The following is a 21,755-nucleotide window of genomic DNA, read 5'->3' on the forward strand; positions in this document are numbered from 1 at the left end:
CTGGAGTATGGGGGAGGAGGCCCAGTGACACAATTTCCAGCATCAGTGGCACTTCCAGCATCAGTGGCACTTCCCAGCTTTAGGAAAAGACTGTTGGTTTCCATGCTTTATTATAACAATGCAATAACCAAAGCATTCTGCACCAGTATTTGAGTTACATGTCCATTGCATGTTGGAATAATCAGGGAATACAGAATGGCTGGCTTTGGGATGGAGACATTCATGAGGCTGCTGAAAGCCTGGTACCCTGTGGAAAAGTCTAAATAGCCATACGGGGTGCAATCAGCTGATAGACCCATAGGCAACTGTGGAATCATCTGATAATCCCAGGCATGTCCCATGTAAGGCCCCACTTCATTGGATTGAGGCCCATTTCCTATTTTTTTCCCCATAGTTTCTCCTCCTACACTTCATTGAGATAATCTTGGTCAGGATAAATCAAGAATCCAGTAAATAAGCTGTCTGTCCAGTAGGGATCATAAAAGAGTCCATTTTGCTCTGAGTAAAAGATTTGCAGCCACACCTCATCCTCCTGCTTCAGTGCCAGGATGGTGGATCCAGAGGCCACGTCGTGGTTCCCGGTGTTGGCATCGAAAGTCTTGATCCGGTACTGGCCGTTGTGGACCAGGCCGATGGCCAGGTGCTTGTTGGCCAAAGTGATGTCGTAGGTGAAGTAGTAAATCCCTGGGATGCTGCAGATGAACTTCCCGCTGGAAGCATTGTAATGTCCTCCCTCATTCATCAGGATCCTGTCGAACTTGATGGGCAGCCTCTCCCTGGGGTAGCTGGTGGACACGGCCACCGAGAAGGCAGACCTGGCCCTGCTGGCCCCGCAGCTGCAGGGCCCCGGCAGCCCGGCCTCGCCCTTGCTCCCTTTGGGCCCTTTCTTCCCCGGGGCCCCGTTTTTCCCGGGATTGCCCTTTAAACCCTTGGGCCCCCGGGGCCCTGCCTTGCCAATGGCTCCTGCTTTCCCCTTCGGGCCTGGCTTGCCAGGGTTTCCTGTTTTGCCCTGGGGACCTGGAAGACAAATGATCTTATCAGGTTTTCTTATCACTCTTGAGGGAAAGAGCTGATACAGCGTGGAAGGGGGTTAGAGCATTGCAGCAGGGATTTCATTTAGGAGGGAACCTTTGCTGGTGTGAGAATCCCAATGAAATCCCACCTGAGGCTGGACTGACTGACCAGCCAAGGCAGGCAGGGAGCTGGTGTGGTAACAGTGGAATTCTGTCCTTTTTAAGGACCAAAGGACTGATTCCATTATCTGGCTCACTTGAGAAAAAGAAGGAATTAAAGAACAAACTTTAAATGTTTGGGTTTTATAGAGTGGGGCAGGTTTGTGAAGCTTTCAGATCCTCAGTTTGAGTAGGTGAACACTTCTGGTCTCATGACTTTAGTTTTTCTTTGCATGAGACTGTATAAAAACAAGGTAAAAGTAAGCCTAGATGTGGTAAAAAGCCCAGCCCAGCCCAGCTGGGGGACGAACCAGCAAACAAGGGGGGCAGGGGCAGCCTTGAGATGGGAAGGGAGTTGGGCTGGCAGTGATTCTGGCTCGGTGGTGTCTGATTTGAGCAAAACCAGGAGGATTTATGCAGTGCCTCCTGACCTGCTGTTAGCAAGAGCTGATCGAAATGCGGCTGTGGCTGGCAATCTGCTCTCCAGATTGCCGGCTGGGGAGGGAGGAGGCAGGCAGCCGCAGGCTGGGCTGGCTGGCGTTGCTGAGGCAGGAGTGCTCTCTAGTGTGGCAGAAGGAAATCTCTGCTGTGCGCAGGGCCGCTCCTGCTGCCTCTGACTCCGGCACAGCCCCGCCTCAGCTCTGCTTGCTCTGCGCTAGGTCCGGCAGGGCCAGCCCCTGTCCCGTTACAGCGCTCAGCGCAGCCCATGCTGCCTTTTCTCTCGTGGCTCTGGTTTTCCTGGGAGCAGGAACCTGAGACCAGTTCCTTGTCTGCTCTAGAGAGCCCTGAGCAGCGCAGGGCCAACCTCACTGTTTCACAAAATGAAGCCAACACAAACTGCAGCTGTGAGGACATGGTGAGAGTCTGGGATCATTCGGAGGAGTTTCCTGTGAGGTGGAGCTGTGAAGGAGCTGTTGCCCCACAGCTTCCACCCTTCCATTGTCATGCTGGGCGCCTCCCTCTTACCTTCATCGCCGTGCTCGCCCTTGTCCCCGTCCTGGCCGTCCTTGCCATCCTTGCCCGGGAAGCCCATCCTGCCCACGGTGCCGGGAGTGCCGGGCACGCCCGGGGGCCCGGGGGGCCCGGGGGGCCCTGGCAGGCTGCAGGCCAGCTGGGCACCCTCCTGCAGCTCCCGCTTGGCAAAGCCGCCCAGGATGTGGTTTGCCACGCAGGGCATGGTCCAGAGGAGCAGCACAGCAGAGATCATGGCACAGCCTGTGGGAAGCAGACGGGATAAGGGAGCAGCCTGTGGGCACCGCTGGCATGGGTGGTGTAGAAACTTGCACAAAAATGGGAGATTATTTGGCTTGTCCTGGCAGGGTGGTGAGCAGTTTGCTTTGGTGTGATGCGATTCCAAGGACTTGGCTCACGGAGTTTTCTAGCGCAGACCAATATTTTTATCAAAGTTACTCTTCTCCAAGTCTGTGTCTTTGGCCATCCCTCATTTCATTTTGCTCCCTGAGCCTCTTTTCCCCCAAAACACCAGCAGCAATGGCAGAGAGGTGCAGAAAGCAGCTGCTTGGGAGCAGGGGAGTGGAAGAAGGAGAAGGGGCTTGGTGTGAATATCCCCAGCATGATGTGCCATGGTTGGGTCACTGGGTTTCTTCAAAGCACAAAGCCCATCATGGGATGTAGGGCAGGACTCAGAAGAGAGGCTGGGCAGGTTTTGGGCCAGGCCTTAGTGCCTTTTGCCTGTCAGATGAGCTGAGCCTCATCCCCCTTCCCCAGCAGCTCAGCTTTAGCAGCTCTCCAGTACTGGAAATAAGATGCTTAAAGCACTGGCTAAATTCCATGTTGGCCTTAGCTCTCATCCTGCTCTCAGCTCCTGAGGGGTGGAAATGCATATTTAGATGCTCCAAATCCAGCCAGCTGATCCTACATATTTATGCTCAGTGGGAGCCCCCAGCTCTGTGATATTATAATTAAGAACATGCAGAGGAGAGGGAAATGCAAACCAGATCCAGGGCTGGATTTGGCTTCTTAAGCCCTTTGGTTCTTCAGCTCTGATTTGCTGCTGGTTGGTTTAATGGACTTGTGAGATGGAAAACACCACCCAGTGTTCATGTGGAAAGTTGAAAGAAGGCTTCTGAGTTCATGGGAAGAGAAACAAATGCCTGTGGAGCAGGACGTCACAAGGCAAGCTGCATCCCTGCTTCCCAGGAACCTCTCCAACAGGGCAGAGAAGTGAGAGGTGTCTGGAGGTAGATGTGACTCAAGCTGTGGCAGGGAAAAATGTCATTGTGGAGCACAACCCAGAGAAAAGCTGGGAATGCCTCATGTGGAGAAGGAAGGTGTGAGAAGGAGCAGAGGGTGGGAGAGCAGCTCCTCCTGTGACAGTTTCTTACCATAATTACTTCTGATACCTTGAGACAGCCCAGCTCATTGACCTGATGGGATAAAAAGGGCAAACAAAATCCCCTGAGGTCGGGAGGCCTGTGGTACCAGTACTTGGATAAGTGGGGAGTATCCAAGATGGGGCTGTGCTCTGGCGCAGCTCCAGAGCTGGTGCTAATTAACAGCACCACAAGAACACTTCATCCCATATCCCAGCAATGTGTGTGGGATGCAAAGCACCACCACATCCACAAGAGCATCTATAAATACCCTCTTCAAGAAATCTTTTTGAAAGAGAACAAACCTCATGCTGTTCCACCTTAAAAGGAAAATTGTTCCTCGATGTAGATAGTCCAATGAGCTCCAAAAAGCAAATTGGAAGCAGATCAGCATCTCCCCTCTCCGTGGTGTGGGCAGCCAGCCCAGCACAGGAGGCTGTGCAGCAGCAGGGCAGATTTTCCAATGACATTTTAACCAACGGCTTTGTCACCAGGGTTAGAGACCTTTGGGCTGTGACCAATGCCTGTTGTGCATTAAAGAAGTGTTTCTGTAAGAAAAGATCCTGCCTGGAAGAGTCAGGATCAGCTGTACTTTCTGCTGCTTCCAGGGCAGCTGGGCTCAAATCCCAGAGGAAAATCCCTGAGGGTTGCCAGATGCAGGGTTTGGTGGCACGTGCAGTGACGATGATTTTTTGGCCAGTGAAGCCAGCCTGTGCCATGTGCTGGTGGGAACAGAAAACTGAGGGAGTTACTGCTTGGAGGGAGGCAGGAGCAGGATGAGGGGACTCAGCAGTGAGTGAACACCATGACTTTCTTCTCTATTTCCTTTCAGTATTGGAGGCTTTCCCAAATAAAACATCCATCTTTCTGCTTCACAATTTCCTAGTGTACCTCAAGGTGTCTTAATTAATCTTCAAGATTAATAATTATCTCCATGAGCCTAATTCTCAGCTCTGGAGGCTGCCCTGCAGCATCCCTGGGGTGGAAGCAAAAGGAGCCCTTGGGTGTGAGGCTGATTTCAGTGAAATCAGGTGTGACAGCAGTGGCAGAACAGTAGAAATGGGTAGATTTAACTGATAGGAGCCAGGGAAGCACTTAGCCCACAGGGGTTTGATGTGTTCCCTGCTGCTGCACAAAGCAAAGGAGGGAAAGCAGAGGATGCACCTCCTGTCCTTGGCTGCAGGCACCGGGAATTCCTGTGCCAAACCTTTCCTAACCCCGAGCTCAAACCCGTCTCGGCAGCTGCCCAGTGCAGGGACAGGCTCAAGGAGGTGGGAGCTCCCAGCAAAAGCTGAGGAATGTTTCCCTCATGGTGTTATTTCTTTAACTGGCAACTGTTGCCTTTATGGATTCCTGTGCAGGCTTTGGAAACCCGAGTGCTCAGTGACTTAGACCTTATTTGGGAAGTTTTCAAAGTTAAGGTTAAGAGAAGGGAGAGGCAGAGGAAGGAAAAGTGGATCTACTCACCAGCCTGATCTCCTCAGTGAGATCCTGACAGGCGCTGGCAGCCCCCAGGGCTTCAGGCAGATGTCTTGCTGCAGATCCACAGCCCCGTCCTGCCACAGCAGGTCCTGGGAGGGCTGTGCAGGATTGACTTTGGTCCTTTTTATTCTTGTTTTACTCCTTCTTGTGCGTAGTTTGAGCTCCCTGCAGCAGCTCCACTTTGGCTCCACGTTGCCAAAGGCATATTTTTATTATTGTGTAATGGATCTGTGCCTCTTCCTCGGTCACGTGGCACGGGAAGGGATTTTTACGCACATGTGGCTGGAAAGCTCTTGATGCTTAGGGAGCTTTTCCCATTCTCCCTCTCCCTCACAGTCCTGCAGGAAAGGCTCAGGGGCTGCCTGGATCCTCTCTGACTGGTGCTGCCCTCTCTGCTGTAGCTGCTGCCCTCAAGAGCAAGGAACGTTTAACGTTAATCCTACTGGGGAACAACTTTCACACTTTATCCTGGAGCATTAAAGGGTAGAAAATCTTGTCCTAGGGGTGGAAACTCACTTGAATCACTCCAGGCTTGAATTTAAGGACTAAGTAATGAAGCAGCAGTTCTGCAAATGCAAATTTGTACCTCAGCACTTCTTCAGGCTGATGTGCACTACAAAATACAACTTTGTCATAGGGGTGGAAGGACAGGAATGCTTCTGTCTTGGGAAAGGATTGGGATTTTGTTTTAAGCTTGGAAAGTAATTACAACCCCCCAACAAGTGCTTCAGGTAAGGCAGAACAGCAGCTGAAGCTGGAGGAGGATGCTCTTGGATGCTGCCAGGGCTGGTATTGACCAGACTCCTCTTTGGTTGTGGGTTCCTGCTCTGGCCCCACCAGGATCCCTCATGGGCATGGGACAGGCATGTGCCTGGTGGCAGGGCTCCAAACCCTGCCCTGCAGCCAGTAAATCCTTTCTGCTCAGTGCAGAACATCAGCTGATCAGGAGAATGCTAGAATTGTCATTCCTTGCTCTGCCCAAATTCATCCTTCTCAGAGCTGTCATGGTTTATTTTTAAGCTTTCTCCTGTGCTTGCTTTTGGCACTTGGTGGGAATGGATCTAATATAAAAATGAAGTCTATACACAGTTGGCTTTGTGAGCTGGGCCAGTTTAGATGCTCCTGGGAGAACTGGGAACATTTGGCTGAGGAAGCACAGGGCTGTTTTCGTGCTGACAGTCCCACAGAGCTCCTGCAGAGCCAGTGCCCAGCCCCAGCTCCCTGGCACTGAATAACCTCCAGGGGAACAGCCCTTCCCAGCCCGTGCAATCTTCAGCTTTGCATTTCCCTGGGAAAAGGGCTGCTCTAGAAAAGCTGGCTCACCTCTGGCACTGGGGTGAACACAGCTGGGACAGACCCAGACACTGCTCCAAGGGTTGCTCTGGAAGTTGGTCAGACAGAAACTCTCACTTTTTGCCTGTTCCTATGAATTTGTAAGAACCCAGATCTCGTGCTGGGCCCCTCTGCCTGGGTGTAGGGCAAAAGGCTCAAGGCACTGCATGTGAAATAGGAAACCAGGTGAAAGCTTCCCCTGGGCTTTGCTGCCGTGCCAGTGGGATGGGCCTGGGAAGCCACAGTGGTTTCCTCAGATGGTGTGGAAAAGGAACAGTTCCTCTGCTGACCCTGCTCCTACCCCATGGCACCTGTGCTTTGGGATGGGTGTGACATGGGCCGGGAACGAGAGAATGCTTGGACACACAGCAATCCTGCCAGGCAGCTCCATGCAGGAGCAGGGAGTTCATAGTTCAGGGTGCTTTTGTGCCCAGGTCTGCAGCATGGGGAAGGCAGTGAGAGCCTGACCCAGTACAGCAGTGTGGGGAGAAACTGCTGGGAAGCTCCTGCCAGGCAGATGGAAAATCTGTCTGTGCTGCACGGCCAGGCCAGGCTCCACCAGGGTCCCAGACAGCTCTGCTGAGAACACTTGGCAGCACAATTTGTTAAATAAACAAACTGCACAGAAAATCAGAGCAGCCTGAGACTCGTGCTCAGTGCTTTTTGTGTCAGTGAGACACTGCAGGGGACATTCAGCAGAACTTGTCCCCTCTGTGCTGCTTTTTAGCAGAAGTCTCTGTGCTGTGACTGCTGGGGTGTCCCCAGGGAAGGGGGGCTGGCTCAGGGACAGGTGTGGGCTGGGGGTGCAGTCCCTGCTCAGGATGCTGTGCCTGGAGTGGGGAGGAACAACTCAAACAACGCCCTGCTTGAAAAACTGTCAGTGAGTGGAGAAGGTGTTCATGCTGCTTTTGGGGTGAATAATGCTAAAACCAGCCTGATCCATGGATGCCAAAGTTTAACATCCTGGGAGCCAGGCAAAAATGTGGCAGATGATAAAGTGCCTGATAAAGGAACAAACAAATGATGCTGCTGCCACCTCACCCACAGCTGCTGAGCTGGCACAGCTGGCCCAGACACATCTGCCTGAGAGCCCAGGCCCACTGTTTAATAGAGGGTTTTCCAACAGACCCCTCCCTGGAGTGGGGACTCCACTCAAGGCCACTCCTCAGGGTGAGCCAAAGAGATTTGCCCACAGTCATTGGTCTGGCTGAGTACCCCCATTCTCTAGCTAATACCTTTTGCTGTCTTTAGTATATATGCCTCAATATAACTGCTTTAATATAAATGCTTCAGTTTTGCTTCAAAACTAGTGCACTGTACTATAAATAGTAGTTCTGGCTACCCATACTAGGTAGCAAATAATTCTGTTTAAGGCCTTTTTAGTCTTATCACTAGCATGATAAATCATTTATTTCTATATAAATATATCTGGTTTGCCATCCTTAATCCTGCAGGACAAAGTCACCGAAAGGTTCATTCACCCTTTGCTGTTGCTGTGCATGTGCTGAGGGGGAGACGTGGGAGTGCCCAAACGTGGGTAACCATCAGTTCCCAGCCCAGGGCAGGGCTGTGTCCCAGCCTGGAAGGATTTTCCCTTGTTTACCTTCTGAAAACTCACTGGTTTCATCCTTAGGCACTGACCTTGCAGCCACTACTTTGTAACCAAATAAAATGATTCAGCAAATGCCAGAAGAGCTGAAATTCACACCAAGGCTGGAAGCAGCTTAAAATCCAGCAGTAACAATGGGAGTGTGCCTCACCACAGATGAGTGTCAGTGCTTTGGGGTTTTGGGGAGATACTAATGGGAAGGAAGAAGCATTTTTCCACCCAACAGGCCGCCAGTCTTACTGTGGGATGGTGATTTGAGTAATTTTTATTGCCCTGCATAAAAGCAGTTTGGAAGTCTGTAAGCAGCCTACAGAGAGTGATTGTCCCTCTCCAAAAGCCCCCATAAAAATGAGTCAAAACCCTGTTTAAGCTTAAAGGATGCCCTTGAGACCATTAGCTCTGCTTAGGAACTGCAGCCCTGACCCATTAAGATAAAAATAAATAGAGCTTATTTTGGGAAGACAGAAGTGGGAACCAGCCCAATCACCAGTGAGCCACTGCCAGCACTGAGCAGATGCTGTGTAAAGCTTGGGGTTATTACTTTTTGTTCCATATACCTTCTACTAATATTTCAAAGTAAATTCAGTAATTCAAAGAAAATTCAGCAACCTTTTTGACTCACCACACTTGGCCCCTGCCTTGATACCAAGTAACAGAGGTAGACAAGAAGGGATTTCTGAAAACAAGTTGTATTGCCCAATCACAAAAACCTCCAGCCCTCCTGCTCTGGAGTCTGCAGCACCAGACTTGCACCTTAACCACACCCAACAATAATGTAAAATAAACAAGACACCAACAAAATGAGAAACAATTTCCCAACTCCTACCTTAAAGCCACAACTGAAACCCCATGGCAGAGATCCTGCAAGAAGGACCAGTATAAAAAAATTCTGAAAAAATAACTCAAATCTGGTGTACAGCAGATGACCTCAAACCTCACCTCAGGCAGCAAACAGGGCAGGTAACACCAGCAGACTCTCAATTTTTCACAATTTTTGATTCTTCGGGGCTTTCTTTGGTCTTCAGCTTGTAAACAAGAGCTTGTCAGGCAGGAAAATACACCAGGGAAGCTGAAAGAGATAGTAACAAGTTTGGCAAACTCAGTTTTCCACTGCAGCACACCAAGGCAAGAGGGAGAACATCTGATATAACCCCTAAATTAAGCTACCTGTAAGATGCTCTCAAAGCAGCCTCAAACCTTCTTCCTTAACAAAACCCACAACTTTATACCCAGTGAGCAGCTAGGGGCTGGGTTCTTCAGCTCAGAGCTGATAAAACTACTCTACAGCACATGGAGAAAGGCCAAAGGCTAAGAGCACTAATATTTAGCTTTATATATTCCTGCAAATAAACCAGGATTAATTAGAGCAGGCAGCACTAACACCTCCCCAGCTCCCTCTGCGGGCTGGCACTCTCTCCCAGCCTGTAATTTCCCATGTGAAAAAGGTTAATTCAGCATTAGTATCTCTTTATAAAAAGCTCCCAGGGCCAAGGCTTAACCCAAATGCTCTGAACCTGGTTTCAGGGACCAGCTGCAGATCTTTCTCTTTGTTTCCTAATCAGAAGGAAACCTCCCTCACATTCCACAGCTGCAACCTATATAAGGGATGGGGCTCAGGCACTCTTGTTTTTCCTGGAATACTTGAGGGGAGGTAATTTTTCATCTGCAGCCCTCAAGAGTATGGAGAGCACTTGGAGGATTTGTGTTTGTTTGTACTGCTGCTTGCCCTGGCTCTCTGCTGGCACCCAGTACTCGCCTCGCTCCAGGGGCCGGGGGGGCTCTGCGGAGGCCCCCGGGTTTTTGGCAGCTCCCGAGGATGCTGCCAGCCAGCTCAGTGCGGAGCTGCAGCTGCCCCAGGGTGCGGCACCTGCCCATGCCCTCCTGCCCCCCCTGCTCAAGGTGCTGCACGACCGCGGCCCTCGGGGCTGGCACAGCGAGGCGCCGCGGCTGCAGCCGGACTCCAGGGCCCTTCGGTACATGAAGAGGCTGTACAGGATGTCTGCCACTAGGGACGGCATCCCCAAGGCGCAGCGAGGCCGCCTCTATAACACGGTGCGGCTCTTCACCCCGTGCTGGGAATGCGAGCGCAGCCCCTCGCACCTGGGCAAAGGTAGGTGTGCAGTACTGCTGCGAAGGGCACAAGGGGTTTCTGTGTGTTCTGTGCCGGCAGCACCAGATAAAAATACCTCATTTCTTTAGCTCTGCTGCTATTTTAGTCCTGGAGGCTCTGCTCCTAAACTGGGGGAGTTTTTCAAAGCCTACTTCTCCTTCAGTGGCATTAGGTACAGACTTTACAGGCTGGGGAACACCACACAAGTGCTATGTACAAGACATGCTGATGTTTCAGGCTGACTCATCTCCTCATGAGTCAGAAAAAGCCACAAGCAGATCTAAGTGAAGTAAGAAAAGTAGAAAAAATGTTGAGGCATAATGGGCAGTACACTTCCTTCTGCAGCCCATCTTGGCTTTGCTTTTTTCAAAGAACTGCAGCACAGGTATGAGACTTGTACCAAACTGCCAGAGACTCCTCTTCTTGCCCGGTACATTTGCTAGAGAAGAATCGTGACCAAACCCTGAAGGGAAGAGTAGAATTACTCATAAATTAGGCTCAGAACTGGGATGGCTGGGCACACTCTAACCTATGGTGCTTCTATGGCTATCTTAAATGTGGGCTGATCACAACAACAGCACCTAGAAATCGTTGGCTGTTAATCCTGCTGAGGTGACCTGAGTTCTCCTGGCTTGTGTTTTTCACTAGAAAGACAGATAAACACAAGCATTGTGCTGCTGCACAGGAACAGCCCTTTGAGGTAGAGTTCATGGTTTGCATCATCTGGAGCCTTTAGGTCTGTTACACCACAGCAGCACTAAAGAGACAACAGCTGACTTCCTTCTGTTCTTTTAAAGAAATTAATCCAAACAACTGTTAAAATCAGGGGTTTTCTTTGTTTTTTTTTTTAATTTCTTAATTTTTAACTCGTATGTCCCTGACCAAAGTAGAAATTTTACATAGTAAATGTAAGGGAGGGCATTGAAATTTTTACTTATCCACTACAACAGTCTAGGAGGAAAAATAAGACACACTAACACTACAGGAATCTGTTTCCTTTCCCAGGAGATGTTCACTCGGTGGATTTACTCTTCAGCTTGGATCGTGTTACTGCTTTGGAGCACTTACTCAAGTCTGTCTTGCTCTATTCCTTTGACACATCTGTTCCCATTTCCTCTTCCATTACCTGCATATGCCATTTATCCCTTAAGGAACATGATTTTTCCAGCCAAGTTTGTCCCAGCATTTCCCACTCCTTAGCTTTTAGCCTGCACTTTGATGTTAGGAAACGAAAATGGGTGGAGATGGATGTGACTTCTTTCCTCCAGCCTCTGATCGCTACAAACAGGAGGAATGTGCACATGGCTCTGAACTTCACTTGCCTGATGGGTGACCCACAAGGGAGCACGAAACTGGGAAACGCTGTGAATGTGACACTGGTTCCCCCTTCCCTTCTGCTGTATCTGAATGACACCAGCGAGCAAGCTTATCACCGGGGGAGCTCACTGGGGCACGGGAGGAAAAGCAACAGCCCGCTTGTGGATCCTCCAAAGGGTGACCGAGGCCAAGGCAATCCCCAGGGTAAAAGGGCCTCTCGCCAGCGAAGGAACGAGAATCCCAAAGCGGCCCCGGCCTCCTCACCTCACAACCTGAGCGAGTACCTGAAGCAGTTTGTGTTCCCTCAGCACGAGTGCGAGCTGCACAACTTCCGCCTGAGCTTCAGCCAGCTGCGCTGGGACCGCTGGATCATCGCCCCGCACCGCTACAGCCCGCAGTTCTGCCGGGGGGACTGTCCCCGCGCCCTGGGCCACCGCTACGGCTCCCCGGTGCACACCATGGTGCAGACCCTCATCTACGAGCGCCTGGACCCCGCGGTGCCCCGGCCCTCGTGCGTGCCCGCCGCCTACAGCCCGCTCAGCGTGCTGACCATCGAGCCCGACGGCTCCATCGCCTACAAGGAGTACGAGGACATGATCGCCACCAAGTGCACCTGCCGCTAGTGGCACTCTGCTTGTGCGCACTCCCAAACACAGGTTTTACTTTTGCATCCTCAGGGTCCTGCAGCTACGATCGACTGAGCAGCGCTGCTGTAACTCCGGGAGCTGGGATTTAGCACCGAGTTAGCAGGAGGGGGTTCACATCAGAGCACTGGTTTTTGTACTCACTCAGCCTTTCTAGAATGTGCAATTAAATGTAAATAGCGTCTTTTTATGGGGAGAATTTTGCATGTAAAATGGGGGAAAGGTTTCAACTACTAAATGTCTATTTTTAAGCTGCTTTATTACAGATTAAGAAAAAAAGAGAAATAAATGGCTGTCACACATACCCTGACATGCAGTGCCTGCTACTCTGCCTCTACAGAAACCTTGTGTGGCATCTCCAGCAACGACTAGGAAAGGGAGAAAGTCTTTAATGTCAGAATTATTTCTTCAGTTTTTCATTCTCTTCCCCTATCACATTCCAGCTCTTCCAAGCAGGGAGACAAAACCCTTCCTCACCGTTCTATAAAGATTAACAGGTTGTTTTTTGCTTTTCTTCTGTTGCACTCTTTGGGCTTTCTCATCTAAAAGAAGGGTAAGGATTTAAGGGCAGCTGTGGGTAATTTGTGAACACTTAAGGCACTTATTTTGGTAACAATTGGCATCAGGTGAGGAGGCTTCCTTTGATTCAAGAATAAGGAGCAGCTGTCCATGGGGTGAGGGCAGAGGATTGTCCACTGGAGCCACACTGCCACTGGCTTCTGAAGTAGAAAGAATTGTTTAAAAAGCTGCATCCTCCCAAAATGGCTTCTAAAAGCCTTAAATGTGTTGATGTAAATGCTGTTCAATGGGTTTAAAATTCTGAAATGTGGGGCTGCAGCTTTGTTTCCTCTCACAATGAAACTATAGGTAACAAGTGCCTCAACTCTAGATGCTTTCACACCAAATTTTTACTGTAATTGATTTATTATGATTTATTTTCTCCTCCTGGACTTGGGGTTCATACACAAAACCTCTCAGCTTTAGTGGGGATTTTTCTTGTTTGTTACAGGCTGTGGAGCAGCGCTATCTTGTAAAACTTGTTCAGAACATTCTTTAACATTGACTTGCTAATGGATTGATAAATAAATGCTGTAACTTTCTGCACTCAGCCACCCAACCAGCCCCTACCTGAGATCCTGAGCACTTCCAGAGGCTGGGAATTCAGCCTGGCAGGGCAGGGACTGCTGAGTGGTGCCACTCTGGTTCACCTGGTCACTGAACCCACGCATGGTGGGGTGTCTGGAGAGCTCCTGGAGCACAAATCTGCCTGGAAGTGAATATCCTGCTCCAGGTTTCAGTCTCTGACTGCTGAAATCAAAGTGGTTGACACCAAAAGCTCAAAACAGAACCCTGGTGTCACAAAAAACCATCCTGGTGCCAGCCCTGTGGGCAGCTGGGTCAGTTTGGATTGTATCACTTCTGCTTTTCCCTCCAGACTCTGGGAATTTGGCTTTGCTCACCTGCCAGAAAAGAAAATAAATGGAATTGTTTCCTGAGACACATCCTTCTAATTATGGTGACATGTCTAATGTAGTCCAATAATCCTAATATATTCTATTAGTCCATTAATAGGTATAATCTTTGATATTGTCTAACAATTCACTAATAATGTATTAAATATGTGTAATATAGTGTAATAATTCCAGTAATGTTGAACCTATCTAATATATTCCAATAATAATTCCAACAATGTTGAAGATGTTTAACATATTCTAACAAATCTAATACAGTGTAATATTAGTTTAAATAATGGCAAATATGTCTAATATAGCATAATGATCCAAATAAAGTTGAAAATGCCTAATACAGTCCAATAATTCTACTATAATTCAAATTGTGGTGAAAATGTCTAATATTCTAACAATTGTCATCTAGTCCAATAATAATTCCAATAATGTTAAATATGCCTAACAATTCTAGTATCTTCTAATAATTTCAATTTTGTGGAAGATAATTATAGTAATTCCAATAATTATCCATTAATGTGGAAGCTGATATACTATTACAATTCTAATATATTCTAATAATAATTGCAATAATGTTGAAGATCTCTAATATATTCTAATAATAAATTGAATAAGTTTGATGTTGAATGTATTCTATGATTCGAATATGAAATATGTCTAATATAGTTTAATAATTATAGACTTTATTAATAATTCCAGTATATTGAAGATATCTAATACAGTCTAGCAGTAATTTCAGTTATGTGGCAGGTGTCTCATATATGCTAATAATAATTCCAATATTGTTTACGATGCTCATGGCTGGGGGGGGGGGAGGGTAGTGTGGCAGGTTATTTAACCTTTAAAAGCCTTTTCCAGCTCAAACTCTTCCATAATTCCACGATTTTCTGCTTCAGACACTTCCGCTGTTCATCGGAACTCCACAATCGCCACACAAAAGTGGGTTTTTTCCTCAGACCCTTATTTATTTTCCATGGGAACTCTACAATCGCCACACAAAAGTGGGTTTTTTCCTCAGACCCTTATTTATTTTCCATGGGAACTCCACAATCGCCACACAAAAGTGTTTTTTTCTCCCTTATTTATTTCAGGCGCTTTCCCGCTCTGAGGCACCGCCCCCCCCCCGCCCCTCACGGCGCAGGTGCCTCGCGTGACCCCCCCCCCCCCCCCCTTCAGGGCAGGGCCGGTTTATGGCGCACATCATTTATTACAAACGGCCTGGTAAAAACGCACTTTAGTGTAACTGTGATTTATCACACACGCATTTCACCGCCTCTACCGTTTGTTACAAACGGAAAGCGCGGCTCGCGGTGCCCCGGAAGGCCTCGCCGAGGCAGTTCCGGGGGAAGCGCCGGCCATTGCGCTGTGACCGAGGGGACACCGCAGCCATGGGGAAGCACTTCGGGAACCTGGCGCGGGTGCGCCATGTCATCTCCTACAGCCTGTCGCCCTTCGAGCAGCAAGCCTTCCCCAATATCCTGTCCCACGGTGTCCCCAACGTGGGCCGCCGCTTCGCCTCCCAGGTGTTGAAGGTGGTGCCCCGTGAGTAGAGAGGGGGATTCCCTCTTTTTTTTAACTCCTTCGTAGTGTAAATTTGGGGAGAGGGAGCACCGGGGCAGGGTGGGGGTTGTGGGATGTTGTTGTGTCGCAGGAGGTAGGTGCTGTGCGCGGTGCGGTGTCCCCTCACTGCGGTGTCTCCATATTGTGAATATTCCGTCCTCCCAGTGTTCCCGAGTGGTGAAATCTCCTTCTCCCAGTGTCCTCGGGTGGTGAAATCCCCTTATTCCAGTGTCCCCTCCCTGCAGTGTCCTTTTGTAGGTGTCCCGTCGCTGCATCGTATGCCACTTTATTGTGAATGCCCCCTTACTGCAGTGTCCCCTCACTGCATTATTCCCTTAGAGCAGTGTTCCCTCATTCCACTGTCCTTTTCTGGAGAGTGTCCCTTTCTGGCAGTGTCCCCTCACTGTGGTGTCCCCTGACCGTGCCTGTCCTCTGTCCCTGCCAGCCCTGGCCCTCGGTTACCTCATTTATTCCTGGGGGACGCAGGAGTTCGAGCGGCTCAAGAGGAAGAACCCGGCTGACTACGAGCACGACCAGTGACCAGGAGCAGTGACCAGTGACCACGAGCAGTGCCCACGTGGCTCCGGAGCTCCCCGGGGACCTGCTGTGCTTGTTCCCATGGCCGGAGGGGATTAACAGGGAGATAAGCCTTGGCTAATAAACTGTAACTTTGCCCCATGACTCTGTGTGAAATCCGTGTCTTGAGCTGTTTGAGGTGAGGAGCATCAAATCCCTTGTCTGGTTCTCTCTGTACAGGCAGATAATCAGGCTGAAGTTCCATGTGCTCGGATGTTTTATCTTAGAGCACTTCCAGCCTTCGTAATTCCTGTTTCTTTGAAAACAGGAATATATATTCCTCAGTATAAAGTGCAGCAGTGGCTGGTTTGAAATTGTTCCTTGTCCCCTTTATTTTTCCCATCACTGGCCACTGGTTTTCCTCCAGCCTTGAGATCTGTGAACAACAAACACTCCCTGGTTTGCTATCGATTAAAACTGGATGGGCTGGCTGGCGGCTTGGGATTTGGGATGGACCCTGACCTCTGGCTGGAGGCTCACTCTTCACAGGAGCCGTGGGCAGAAGATGAAGGGGAACAGGTACAGGCTGCACCAGGAGAGGTTTCATTCTGTGTAACAAAGGAATATTTTCCAGTGAGAACAATCCGTCCCTGGAACAGCCTGGCGGTTTCAGGAGGTGACTGGACGGGGTGCCAGGTAACCTCCTCTGGGCTGCCTTCCCACAGATGCCTGCACCAGCTGATCTGCCAAGGTCCCTTCCAACCTGGGCTGTTCTCTGATCCCATGATTCTAATTACCTAGTTATGCTAATGTTAATTGGGTAATTAACTACACTGATATCTGATCAGTCGTAAGAGACTGCATCAGAACCTTCTTTAAAACTGCCAGGAGAAGCAAGACTGTTTAATGCCTGAAGATGATTAAAAATCAGCTGCTGGTAATAAAGTTGACACAGGGTGACAAATTCACCCTGTGTCTCTGAGTATAGAAACACCTTCACTGTTGGAAACTCAGAACACCTGGCTGGTTCCTTTATCCTAATTTTTTCCTCCCAGTGTTCCAGTGACTGCCTCCAGCTCCCACCCCATGCAGAGCAACACGTTGGTGTCCCTGCTGTTCTATTCCTGGAGCTGTCCTGGGAGTTTATCTTATCTGCAGGGCAGGAATGACGTTTCCCTGCGTGCTCAGGACTGGGCTGTCAGGAAGACGATGCTCAGGCTCTCACTTCAGGAAGCTGGAGTGATGCAATTTTTATAGCTCAGTGCTGGAGTATTTTGGGGATCATAGCACGTGAGACCGAGCTCAGCCTCTGGTGTTTCCTCCAAGCACAGCCTGAGGTTGGCATAAATAGCAATAAAATCAATCAGGCAGTGCTCCCAAGTCGTCCCAAAAATATTCTATGCTTAACTGCATTTTGGGTCACTGTTATTTTCTAGGCAGTTTAAGCAAGTGGGGAGACAACAAACTGGCTGCTGTAGCTGTGAGCTGGCAGAGATGTATAGAGGCAGATTTATGCCAGAAGAGACCTCAAAGCCCATCCAGTGCCACCCCTGCAGTGGGCAGGGACACCTTCCACTATCCCAGGCTGCTCCAAGCCCTGGCCTTGGGCACTTGCAGGGATCCAGGGGCAGCCACAGCTTCTCTAGAAAATGTGTGTCAGGGCCTCCCAGGGAACAATTCCCAATATCCCATCTAACCCTGCCTCTGGCAGTCTAAGCCATCCCCCCATGTCACTGTGCCTGTATAAAAGTCCCTCTCTCTCCCTGAGATGTTTCATTCAGAACGTGGTGTCCTGCTCACAGTGCCTCCGAGAGGCACAGAGCTGGTGGCCTCAGTGCCAGCCCCGTCACCGTGTGCGGTCCCAGCAGCTGCCCAGGGCTCTCACGAGCTCCCTGCTCCTGCTCACAGACGGCTGAACTGTGCCTGGCCCAGGGGCCAGACTAATGCAAACAGAGGGGCAGCGGCACCGCGGCCGCGCACCGGCCCCGGGCAGGGTCAGCACGGAGGGACAGGGTCAGCACCGAGCTGCTCCACCAGCAGACAGCTGCTACCCTGCCCTGCCCCATCCTGACCCTGCCCTGCCGTCCTGTGACCTTACCCACCCACCCCAAACTTTCCCAGCTATCCTAATCCTGCCCTGCCAACCCCTACACCTCGGATGCAGGCCCCATTCCCAGCTGGGATGGCTCCTGCCAGCCCTGTGGCAGTGGGAGTCCAACCCATGGGCATTTCAGAGAAGTTTTCACTCATTTATTTCTGTTCTCCTTTGGGCAATTATTAGAAGTGGCAACAGAGCAACATTTTGTGTTTCTTTTCTCACATCTCTGCTGTGGGGTCTTACTGGCCTGTGGGAGTTGAGGGCATGGAAAGGACCAGCTCAGTTATACTCTTTTTTCCCCCAGTTTCTTGCACAGAGCAGTTTGTTGCCTAAGGGGGACAGTCTGATGCTATTAGTGACCCAGAGGGTCAGACAACAATTCTGATCTATCACCACAAAGTACCAGCCTTCCCCAGCCAGAAAAGCTGAGAGACAATGACTTACAGAGGGCTCTGCTTCTTTTCCAAACTCTGTGCTTCTTGGAAGTTGTCAGGGCTCCTGCTCCTGCTGCTTGTCCTCCTTTGTGTTCTGCACTAGGGCCTAATGGAAACAGCAGAAATTAGTTACATGAAACAGCAGAACCCAGCAGAACCCAGTTACATGAAAAGGAAGGACTCCATGGGAAAAACTCCCACCCAAATCTAAAATAAACTTTTTCAGTTCAGCTACTTGTCTGCCATGATTTACTGTCCCATTTCCTTTCCTTCTTAAGATCCAATAAGGTGAAATAATGAAAATTTTGCTTCCTCCTCCCAAAGAAGCAAAGCAAGTAGGGCAGAGGAAGGTGTGTAAGAACCACCCTGTGATGGGAATGATCAAACAGTGATTGTACACTATGCTGGGAAGGTTTTTCTTTTCATCCCAGGGAAATTTGGGCTAAGGGGTAATCATCTGACATCGCAGCATTATCTTAATCTAAGTCACTTGCCCTCCACGCTGGCACTTGTGCCTTCATATTAAGCAATCAGAGAAACAGAGCCTGTGACATCCAGATCTGTATTTAAAATTCAGCTAAAACAGTTCATTACACACTTATTCCTTTATAAAGTATTTACTTGAATTCAAACAGTGTGTTCCAAAACCTGCGCAGAGTGACAGAGATTGGAATTCTCTATATCACTCTGCAATCTCAGATGTCTTGACCTGACAGAGGTGGGTGCCAGACAGAACCACAGGGTTGGAAAGGCCCTTAAAGCTCTTGCAGTTCCCCCCACCCTTCACTGGCCCAGGGTGCTCCAAGCCCCATCCAAGGAGATCCACAAGATCCCACAGGTGAGGAGCCACAAGACACTGGGACAGGCACAAGTGTGTAAGCAGAGGGGAGAGGAGATGAGAGGTACCAGCTGTGCTCACACCTTTCTCTGCTGCTGCAATCTCACTCCACAATGGAAAAACCGAATTTTCCTCTCAATGACAATGAGCCCCTCCACGCCCGTGGGAGCTGCTGGCACTTCTGGAAGCCTGATGGTGAGTGACACAGCTTGGGGCAGAGATGGCTCATCCATGAAAACACAGTCTGCACATGGAGCTCCTCAGCTCCAGACAAGCCCTGAGCAGCCTCTTCCATTATCTACCTAGAGATGATTATCTTTGACACCTTGGGATTCCTGGGGGAAGAGCTCTGTGAGTTATCACATATTTTGCATTCCCAAACCCAGCTGGAAAGTGTTACACCTGCTTTTTGAGCAATGTGTGCCTGGAAATAAAGGTTAAGCAACTTCCTTATGGCTCATTCATGTAGCAAGAATGAGAAACAAATCAAAAGCACAATTCTCTGCTCCACATCAGCTTGGTAAGACAACCCTTACCCCTGGTTGGCTAACTCAGAGCTACAGAAGTTAAATTAGGCTTTTGATCTTGACCACAATAATTAGGGCCAGTCCCCCTTTTGCTTACAAATAGACCATGGAGTTCTGGTAACAGCTTAGGAGGGCTTTAAAAAAGGAACAGCTGGCACAAGGGGTCAGCACAACTGACCAGACAAAGTACAAGTGAGAGGGGAGTAAATCATTAGCTCGAGACAGGCCTTGAACCAGATCACTGCAGCAGATGTAGACTTAGCAATTCCCTCTTGCTCCAAAGCGAACTTTGCTCCTGTAATATCTGGCAGCTGATATAACGATAAGAGAATGAAGTCTATAAAAATGTAGCTGACAGTCTGGGAAGTCCTGACTGGAGCTCTTTGTGCCTCCTCTGCCCACGGCTGCTCCAAGTGACAGCTCTCGCTGGGAAGATGCACTGGTGGAAAGTGACGGCAGCCCTTCTGCTCTGCTCACTGCTGCTCAGCCAGGTAAACTGAGACCATACTGAAATAAACTACTTAAAGGGCTAATTCAAAGGACAGGCAGTCCATAAAAGCTGTCATGATTTGGATGGACAACTGGCAGGAGTTAAGACGTGACAGCAGGGCTTTTTAAAGGATTCTGCATCATAAAAATGTAGAGTTACTGCCTAGTGAATACTGGGCTACTCTGAGCCACAGCTCAGCCAGTGATTCTGCCTTCACTGCCAAGAAGATGAAAACCATCACTAATTTGGGTAGATATTTCTTTGGGGTCGGGCTGCAAGCCGTGCTTTACCCAGAGGGTGCCGCGATCTGCAAACCAGAGAGATTTCAAGTTAAGCTTCATTTAAAATGAAAACTGTTGACCTCAGCAGCAGAACAGGGAGCGCTGCAGCTGCCACGTGTGCTGACGGTCACCCTGCTCTGTTTCAGAGCCACGGCGTGTCCCTGTCCCCGAGGCAGCCCCAGGCCCAGCCCCGCAGTGCCCGGCAGCGGCGCATGACGCCCTTCTGGAGAGGAGTGTCCCTGAGACCCATCGGGGCCTCGTGCAGGGACAACAGCGAGTGCCTCACCATGCTCTGCAGGTAAGCACACTCAGCACTGCCACCAGCAGCAACTCCCACCTGGGCTCCTCCAGGAGGGATCCAGAGGTCGGTCTGTGCATAAAAAAGATACCAGGAATGGGGATGGGGTAACAGCCTCAGACTCTTTAGTAAGCAGAACAAACAGAGCAGAGTCCAGGTCTCCTGAGTGCCAGCCCCAGTCCTTTCACTGCAACCCCAAATAACCCAGCTGGGCAAAGAGAACAAAGGGCTCCAGACAGCTTTTGGGCAATTTATAGACCTTCCCATTAATCCTTCCTTCTAGAGGATGTACTAATGAAAAGTGAAAAGGCCTGTATTGATATCTTACCCTAAATTAATCACTTTGAGCTGATTATTTAAGCTCATAGTTTAAAAAGCAACTACAATATCAAAAGTTATTTAATTGCTCATTAGGCATAAGCAAATTGTCCAACTACATATAAATTAGTTAAAATTATTAATTAATGACTGAAAGGTGACTTTGTATAGCACTTGCTGTACACATACACCAGCACTCAGAGACAAGATAGAAAACAGTCATTTTCTACTATATGTAAATAGCAGTTACAGATAAGTACATCCTATTATTAATAAATATTATATCCTATATATAGTATAGTATATACAATATCTAATAATATAAAGACAACATACTATACGTATATCCTATTATTAATTAATATTATTATAAATAAGCTTATTTTATATTATAAATTATCAGGATGAGTAAGTAAATAGGACAGGGTGGTTGGGCTGCTATGCTATGTTTGGAATTCTAATGGAAAGCAAAGACCAAAAAATGAATCGAGACTGAGTAGCTGAGGGGAAATACAGAATGCCTGAGCCCAGCACTGCTGGCAGAGGGGCACAAAGATGTACCTGGGACCCCTGGCAGGGCAGCCCCAGCCCTCAGTGCCTCATGATGGTTTTTGTTCCCCCAGGAAAAACCGCTGCCTCCTCTCCACGGCCTCGGCGTGAGCTGGCACCAAGCACAGCCTGCACTGTTACTGCTGACCATGCTCCACACACTTGGGATGTATTTATGGACTGCTCAGGAGCTGCAAGGGCCTCGAGCAAGCAGAGTATTTAATATTTCTGTCACATGTGCTGACAGAAGGACTTCAAGGAGCTCGAGAGCACCTCCTCCCCAGCCACGCCTCTGGAGGCCTCTGGCCAAGCTCAATAAAAGGGCTCTGCATCTCCTGCTCGTTTGTTTTTTTTTTGTAATGCTTCATATTATTTATTTGA

General features: G+C 49.2%; 5 protein-coding genes across 6 annotated transcripts in view; 3 read left to right on the top strand and 2 right to left on the bottom strand.

Annotated features, from left to right (window-relative positions):
* Positions 1 to 91: 91 nt before the first annotated feature.
* Positions 92 to 21,441, bottom strand: C1QTNF2 (C1q and TNF related 2). 2 transcript variants are annotated; one of them, XM_030229369.2, is made up of 6 exons: positions 20,547 to 21,441; positions 18,084 to 18,179; positions 8,868 to 8,997; positions 4,973 to 5,391; positions 2,139 to 2,387; positions 92 to 1,017 (listed from the first exon to the last, which is right to left on the bottom strand). In XM_030229369.2, exons 5-6 carry the CDS (start codon positions 2,377 to 2,379, stop codon positions 404 to 406), a joined length of 855 nt encoding a protein of 284 aa, XP_030085229.1. In that variant the 5' UTR covers positions 2,380 to 2,387; positions 4,973 to 5,391; positions 8,868 to 8,997; positions 18,084 to 18,179; positions 20,547 to 21,441; the 3' UTR covers positions 92 to 403. The 2 variants fall into 2 exon arrangements, with proteins under 2 accessions (XP_030085229.1, XP_050835815.1); XM_050979858.1 differs by lacking the exon at positions 20,547 to 21,441 and adding an exon at positions 18,995 to 19,621.
* GDF9 (growth differentiation factor 9) lies at positions 9,466 to 13,925 on the top strand. The gene is made up of 2 exons (XM_009091553.4): positions 9,466 to 10,038; positions 11,044 to 13,925. The coding sequence occupies exons 1-2, from the start codon at positions 9,609 to 9,611 to the stop codon at positions 11,976 to 11,978; spliced, it is 1,365 nt and encodes a 454-aa protein (XP_009089801.3). The 5' UTR covers positions 9,466 to 9,608; the 3' UTR covers positions 11,979 to 13,925.
* LOC103817388 (cytochrome b-c1 complex subunit 8) lies at positions 14,644 to 15,706 on the top strand. Its single transcript, XM_009091554.4, has 2 exons — positions 14,644 to 15,007; positions 15,471 to 15,706. Exons 1-2 carry the CDS (start codon positions 14,854 to 14,856, stop codon positions 15,563 to 15,565), a joined length of 249 nt encoding a protein of 82 aa, XP_009089802.1. The 5' UTR covers positions 14,644 to 14,853; the 3' UTR covers positions 15,566 to 15,706.
* On the top strand, positions 19,727 to 21,710 carry LEAP2 (liver enriched antimicrobial peptide 2). The gene is made up of 3 exons (XM_009091555.4): positions 19,727 to 19,929; positions 20,356 to 20,507; positions 21,449 to 21,710. Exons 1-3 carry the CDS (start codon positions 19,873 to 19,875, stop codon positions 21,483 to 21,485), a joined length of 246 nt encoding a protein of 81 aa, XP_009089803.1. The 5' UTR covers positions 19,727 to 19,872; the 3' UTR covers positions 21,486 to 21,710.
* Positions 20,399 to 21,755, bottom strand: part of AFF4 (ALF transcription elongation factor 4) — a 48,467-nt gene continuing 47,110 nt past the window's right edge. The window contains exon 22 of the mRNA XM_050979857.1: positions 20,399 to 20,579. The gene's annotated coding sequence lies outside the window, so the exon portion shown is untranslated. The remainder of the gene's footprint in view (positions 20,580 to 21,755) is intronic.

Source organism: Serinus canaria, chromosome 13 (assembly GCF_022539315.1).
Source record: "Serinus canaria isolate serCan28SL12 chromosome 13, serCan2020, whole genome shotgun sequence".
Lineage (NCBI taxonomy): Eukaryota > Metazoa > Chordata > Aves > Passeriformes > Fringillidae > Serinus > Serinus canaria.